The 7,445-nt window shown below is 42.8% G+C and overlaps 1 protein-coding gene across 1 annotated transcript; it reads right to left on the reverse strand.

Moving 5' to 3' along the window:
* Positions 1 to 1,174: 1,174 nt before the first annotated feature.
* On the reverse strand, positions 1,175 to 6,976 carry LOC121921984 (gastrula zinc finger protein XlCGF8.2DB-like). The gene is made up of 3 exons (XM_042450817.1): positions 6,896 to 6,976; positions 3,732 to 3,852; positions 1,175 to 2,771 (listed from the first exon to the last, which is right to left on the reverse strand). Exons 2-3 carry the CDS (start codon positions 3,763 to 3,765, stop codon positions 1,648 to 1,650), a joined length of 1,158 nt encoding a protein of 385 aa, XP_042306751.1. The 5' UTR covers positions 3,766 to 3,852; positions 6,896 to 6,976; the 3' UTR covers positions 1,175 to 1,647.
* Positions 6,977 to 7,445: the final 469 nt, after the last annotated feature.

Raw genomic sequence — 7,445 nt, forward strand, 5'->3', positions numbered from 1 at the left:
ACCTCTCAGCTTCTGAAACAGTAGTTGCATACTTCTCAACGCTGCATCACATCATCATCACACTATATTGTCAAAGCAAGGGAGACGTGTTAGCATTAAAAGCACACAAAACACACTTTGCAAGTCACCACTCTCAGCTTCTGAAACAGTTTGCATACTTCTCAAGCTGCATCATCACATCATCATCACAATATTGTCAAAACAAGGGAGAACTTGTTAGCATTAAAAGCACACAAAACACACTTTGCAAGGTCACACTCTCTCTCAGCGTCTAAACAGTAGTTGCATACTCTCCAAGCTGCATCATCATCACATCACACTATCATTGTCAAAGTCAGGGAGACTGTTAGCATTAAAAGCACACAAAACAACAACAACACTTTGCCAGGTCACACTCTCTGGCTCAGAAACAGTGCCATCCATGCACATCATCATCAAGCTGTGCTTCTGATTCATCGTCGTCATCATCATCATCATCATCATCTCATACACATCACATCATCATCATCACACTATCATTGTCAACCAGGGACACTTGTAGCAATTAAAAATAACTGAAAATAAAACAAAAAAACCCACTGGCCTCTGGCCACTCACCACCTTCTCTTCCTCCTCTTCGTCCTCCTCCGGCTCTCCTCCTCCTGCGCCCCTCTTCCTCCTCCGTGCTCTTCCCTGTGGGAGCGGGGAGGGCTGCGTGGGGCCCGCGCGGGAGGCTGGAGGGCGCGCGACCCCGCGGGGAGGCGGGGAGGGCCCCCTGCCGCCCTGGAGCGCTCCTGGAGGGCCCCTGGGCGGCAGCGGCCCCCAGAGGCCCCTGCCGCCTTCGGAGCCCTCCTGGAGGGCCCCAGGGACGGCAGCGGGCCTCCTGAAGGCCCGCCGCCGCTGCCGCCGCGGCTGCCCATCGCGGCTTTTCGCCGCTCTGGGCGCCGCCATTTGGGCGGCAAAATGGCGGCGAAGTCCTCGCGCGACCTCCCCTGAGTTCGCGCGAGATTTCACCCCATTTTGGGGCGAAAAATGGCGGCGCCCATAGCCCCAGAGGCCGCTATTGGCGCCGCCATTTTTTTGCCCAAAATGGCAGCGCCCAGAGCGGCGAAGAGCTTAACGGGCGGCGGCAGCAGCAACAGCACTTTGGGCCAGGCGGCAGGCCTCCGCGGGCCGCATCCGGCCCGCGGCCGGAGGTTGCCGACCCTGCTCTAGCTATATACAAAAACAGATACCACGTATAAATCACCTGTTACAAATTAAGTTCAAACCCCTTTGAATGGTGGTTGTTGCACCAATTGACAAGGATTGTCTGATTCAGGCCCTGCTGGAGTTCCAAATAATGGTGGGATGCCAGCTTATAAGGATGGAAATTATTTTGTTACTCCCAATAAGCAAAAATAATAAATAAAAAATATGACCAACTCCTTCAATTTTAGAACAAGAGATGGAATCAACCCATGTTATAGGATATTCCCACCCACATCGCTGAAAATGAACATATCACAGGTAAGACCCAAAGTCCTTTTCTCCCTGTGTGGGAAACCTGATGGCGAGACCTGTCTTCTGGCTGATACTCTTTGCACAGTCCAAGTATTTAAGTGGCTTTTATACTGTATGAATGTTTTGATGATGAATGAAATCTCTCTTCTCACTGAATTTCTTGCCTCATTCCAGGCATTTAAACGGCTTTTCTCCTGTACGAATTCTTTGATGACGAGTGAGATCTCTCTTCCGACTGAATTCCTTTCCACATTCTAAGCATTTAAACGGCTTCTCCCCTGTATGAATCCTTTGATGATAAGTGAGATTGCTCTTTCCATTGAATTTCTTTCCACATTCCAGGCATTTAAACGGCTTCTCTCCTGTATGAATTCTTTGATGATGAGTGAGAACTCTCTTCCGACTGAATTCCTTTCCACATTGTAAGCATTTAAATGGCTTCTCTCCTGTATGAATTCTTTGATGACGAGTGAGAGCTGTCTTCCAAGTGAATTCCTTTCCACATTCTAAGCATTTAAACGGCTTCTCTCCTGTATGAATTCTTTGATGATTAGTGAGATCTGTCTTCTGAATGAAACTCTTTCCACATTCCAGGCATTTAAACGGTTTCTCTCCTGTATGAATTCTTTGATGATTAGTGAGATTGCTCTTTCCATTGAATTTCTTTCCACATTCCAGGCAGTTAAATACCTTTTTTCCTGTATAATTTCTTTGATGATGAGTGTGATTTATCTTCTGATTGAAACTCTTTCCACATTCCAGGCATTTAAATGGCTTCTCTCCTATATGATTTCTTTGATGATGAGTGAGATTTATCTTTTTACTGAAACTGTTTGCGTATCCCACACATTTAATTTGTATTTCTCCGGTGTGATCTACTTTATGACTAGATAGGTATGTCTTCCTACTCATTTTTTCAGGGCTTTGATATGATCTCCACCTTAATGTCTCTTCACACTCTGAGAACTCACTTTTTCTTTTTTGTGTGTGAATTCTATCTACATTAATTCCTCTTTGAAGGGCAAGGCTTTCTTTACAACTGGGTCTCCTCCCACAGTCTAGACAAATACATTTACTTTGTTCCTCTCCTTTCTGTCTTTTTTCTTCAATAAAACTTTCACAGAAATCTCCAGATTGAGAAGCAGAAGCTTTATTCACTGGCTTTTCTTGAGTGTTGATTTTACTTCCCTTCTCTTTTTTCTCCTGATGTTGTAATATGAGACGCTGCGCTCTTTTGTCTAAATACATCTTTGGTTCTCTTACATTCTCTCTCTCTTGTCCATCACCGCCTAGCAAAGAGAGAAACAATTTAGCCACAGGCTAAGAGAAATATCAAGTCTAGATCAAAGATATTATTACCATAAACGAATCCCAGTTGGAGCAGGGGATTTGAGGCCGGTGGGCTTCCAGTGTCTCTCCTGAGAGACCACCAGCACCTCTCAACGGTTTTGGAAAAAGCTGATTGCTATATAGATTTGACAACCGTAATATCTTATTAATTTTGTTTATATTATATTAACACTTTCATAACATTTTTTGTTCTGTTGTGATCGTAAGCCTTGTGGGCAGAAACCCTTTGCTTTGTTTCTCATGTAAACAGTTATAGGAGAATTTTTGGCAATAGATCCAGATAAAACAATTTACAGTATGTCAGGTGGGCTACATATGACTCTTGGTGGCCTGCCACTCCAAAAGTGCAATTTCTCCCAACTTTTCCTGAATAGGTTAGGCTAATAGGATCAATGGAAAATCAGTGGTTTGCAACGTTATGTGTGTGGGGACAGTAGGTCAGTTCTCTGCCTTGAAACGCACTCTGTAATATATATATATATATTACATTTAAGATAATAATTATCTTAAATGAGAGCTTGATTGATTTCAGAGGGCTAAGCCACTGATTGTTTGGGGCACATCCACCTGGTAGAATGTGACTCAGCTTGCAGAAATACAGCAAGGGGGCAGGAAGAGGCTACAGGGATTCAGGGTCAGCAGCAAAGAGAACGTGAATCAGCCAAGAGATGTGATGTGATTTGTTTGATATTTGATGTTTTTAATTTGTTTTTTTTTCTTTTCTATATGGTAATTTTAACTATTCCTCTTTTAATTGTTATTATTTTAGAATGAACGCCTTGGGCAGGCTTTTATATTCTCTTTAATTTTACCGACTTTGTACAGCTCTGTGTATAATTACAGCGCTTTAGAAATAAAGTTTAATAACAACAATAATAATAATAAAGAGGGAGACTCACCCAGAGAGACCAGAATTGCCAAATTCTCCTCCATGACTTCCCTGTGAAGGGCCCTTTGGTCCGGATCCAGTAAGGCCCACTCTTCCTCATTGAAAGACACAGTTGCCTCTTCAAAAGTCACCTAAGAAAAGAAATAGTAATTTTGTGCCAAAATTATTAACCCAGTCAGAGCAGAAAACTGTGTAACCTGAGTTTATCCGAGTTTAGTTTGGCTAAAAATGCCATACTGGGAAAGTCTGATGGAAGGAAAGAAGAAGACAAAAATGTTTCAAGCCCTTGGAGGAGAAGAGGGTACAGGACAACCCTTCTTGACCCTCCAGGGATCCTGTCCCCTATCCATGGGTGTCCCTATGGTGTGCAGGGGTGCGGACTGACACCAGGTGACACCCAAGGGGAGTGTGACACCACTGCTCCCCAAACATCTGCCTTTTGGCAGAAACAGGCTTTGGTATTTGCCTATGTCCTTTTAAAACAGGGAGGAGTTCATGGTGTGGAGGTCAAAGGAAGAGCCCTCCCTCCAATCCATCTGCCTTGGTCCAGGCCTTAGAGGGAGAGAAGAACCACTGGACCTCATCCCCTTTCCCTCCATCATTCCCTTCTCCTTTTGTTTCATGTCTTTTAGATTGTAAGCCTGAGGGCAGGGAAATGTCTGATTAAAAATAATATTGTAAGCCGCCCTAGAATCATAGAATCATAGAGTTGGAAGAGACCACAAGGGCCATCCAGTCCAACGCCCTGCTATGCAGGAAATCCAGATCAAAGATCCCCGACAGATGGCCATCCAGCCTCCATTTGAAGACCTCCAAGGAGGGAGACTCCACTACACTCCGAGGGAGTTTGTTCCACTGTCGGACAGCCCTTATTGTCAGGAAGTTCCTCCTAATGTTGAGGTGGAATCTCTTCTCTTGCAGCTTGGATCCATTACTCCGGGACCTAGTCTCTGGAGCAGCAGAAAACAAGCTTGCTCTCTCCTCAATATGACATCCCTTCCAATATTTAAACAGGGCTATCATATCACCTCTTAACCTTCTTTTCTCCAGGCTAAACATACCCAGCTCCCTAAGGCGTTCCTCATTGGGCATGGTTTCCAGACCTTTCATCATTTTAGTCACCCTGCTTTGGACACGCTCCAGTTTCACAATGTCCTTTTTCAATTGTGGCACCCAGAACTGGACACAATATTCCAGGTGGGGCCTGACCAGAGCAGAATATAGTGGCACTATTACTTCCCTGATTAGACAACTATACGCAGCCCCTAAAATCGCATGGCCTTGTTAGCTGCTGCATCGCACTGTTGACTCATGCTCAACTGTGGCCTACGTGGGACTCCTAGATCTCTTCACACGTAGTTTTCATTCAGCCAGGTGTCATCCATCCTATATCTGTGCATTTCATTTTCCACTGGTCACTTCTCTCCAGGTGAAAAGTGCCATTGTTGAGCACCCTGTGGTTCGCCGGTCAACCAATTACGATCCATGTAAAGTTCCTTTTTCTAGCCCACACTTTTACAGCTTTTTTGCAAGAAATGTCTGGGGAACCTGTCAAAGGCCTTACTGAAATCAAGATATCTATATCCACATCCCCCCATCCCTTCATCTACCAGCGTATTTTATCAAAGAAATAGATTTGTGTCTGCATGACTTCTTCTCTTAAACCCAGTTACTTTTTGTGTTATGGCATTGCCCTTCTAGATGTTCACAGCTCCTCTGTTTTAATGATCTCTCCAGAATCTTTCCTGATTCGAGTCAGACTAACGGGACTTGTTGGGATCCTCTTTTTTTCCCTTTTTGAGATGGGGACACGTTGCCCTCCGCCAGCCTGCTGGGATCCTCTCCTTTTTCCAGGAGTTTTCAAAGATTATTGCCATGGCTCCGTATTACATTTTGCAGTTTCTTTATACCCTGATGTAGTTCATCTGGTCCGGAGACATTTAGATTAACAAGGTATTCTTCTACTATCTCTTTACTTATTCTGTGCTGAGATTCCCCTATTCTGTCCTCTGCTCCATTATCCTCAGGTTGAGTTCCCTTTGCCTTTTCTGAGAAGACTGAAGCAAAGAAAGTATTGAGTAATTCTGCCTTTTCTCTTTCTTCTGTTAGCATTTTGCCATCTTCTCCACGCAGTGGCCCTACCGTTTCCTTCTTCTTCCTTTTGCTGTGGACATATCCAAAAAAACCCTTTCTGTTGTTCTTAACCTCTCTAGAAAGCCTGAGCTCATTCTGCGCTTTAGCTTTTCTGACCTTATCTCTACACTTGCTAGCTATTTGTTTGAATTCCTCTTTGGTGATTTCCCCATTTTTCCATTTCTTATACATGTTCCATTTAAAATTTAGCTGAGCTGAATGTTCCTTTGTCATCCATCCTGGGTTCTTGCAACACCTCCCATTTTTCTTTCTCACTGGAACTGTTTTAATTTGTGCCTTCAGTATCTCCCTTTTGATAAACTCCCATCCATCTTGAACTCCCTTCTCTTTTAGTGTTTCTGACCATGGGATCGCCCCCAGTATTTCTCTAAGTTTACTAAAATCAGCTTTCCTAAAGTCTAGAAGGCGTGTCTGACTATGCCTGGCTTCTCCTTTCCACTGTATAACAAACTCCAGGAGAACATGGTCACTTCCACCTAAGGATCCCACCACTTGCACTTCATTAACCAAGTCATTCTTGTTGGTTAGGATCAGATCTAAAATAGCTGATCCCCTCTTCCACCTTTTGGACCATGAGAGCCAATAGGGCTGAAGGGCGGGATATAAATACCTAAATAAATAAATATAAATAAAAAGCTCTGTGGGAGGAGAAGGGGGAGCTCACTGGCTTTAAAAAACATTAATTTTTAAATATATTTTTTAATTTTTACAATTCTTTTAAAATTTTCTTTTAAAAAAATCATACTTGCCAAGTGTTAACATTAAACACATCAAGTACATGCATAGGTTATGAATATGATATTGTAATTTATAGATACAATTTTGATTTCGCTAGTTGTTTATCTCATAACATACCAATACATTCAGAGACATATGGAAATTTCAATTTATAAGGAACATGACTACAAAGAACAGCACTGAGGATTCTGTATGGTTGGATATGGGAGGAGGTGAATGGGAGGCAACACCACAACTTACCAGTTACAAGTTTTACTGAGTGACACCAAACCCTACTCTTACCTGATCCAGGCTCTCAGAAGCTGTTCTCAGAGCGTCAGAATTAAGAGTTGAGTCAGTAGTTCTTGGCCCTGGCAGTCTTCCATCTCCTGGAGGGACACAAAAGACAAAAGTGAACCTTCTCTACCATTCATTCAGTTACTGATTTGGGTCTTTCCAAACTCAGCACAACAAAGTCAAAGCCAGCTGTTTTGGATATCTTTGTTGAGTAACCATGAGGTTGACAAATATTGGGGGGGGGGGGGGAATTATAGAATGGCCTAAGAATGTTTTTCTTTATTTATCTTTTTAAAACATTTATATTCCTCTGTGCATCATAGGAGTGTTGGGTGCTTCACAATGAAATCAGTGTAAACAAGTTAAAATCTACATCAATAAAAATATTTGAAAAAGCAGTCTTTTTTGCCACAGTTGAAATTATTTGTCAAAATTGGGATATGTATTTTGAAAAAGGAAAAAGAATCTTTGTAGGATAGACATTTTTATTACTGCAATTCTCCCAAGTAAGAATCACTTTAGATTTTTCCATCTCGCTAAGTACATTTTGATTTCA

The sequence above is a fragment of the Sceloporus undulatus genome, chromosome 2 (genome assembly GCF_019175285.1).
Source record: "Sceloporus undulatus isolate JIND9_A2432 ecotype Alabama chromosome 2, SceUnd_v1.1, whole genome shotgun sequence".
Classification (NCBI taxonomy): domain Eukaryota; kingdom Metazoa; phylum Chordata; class Lepidosauria; order Squamata; family Phrynosomatidae; genus Sceloporus; species Sceloporus undulatus.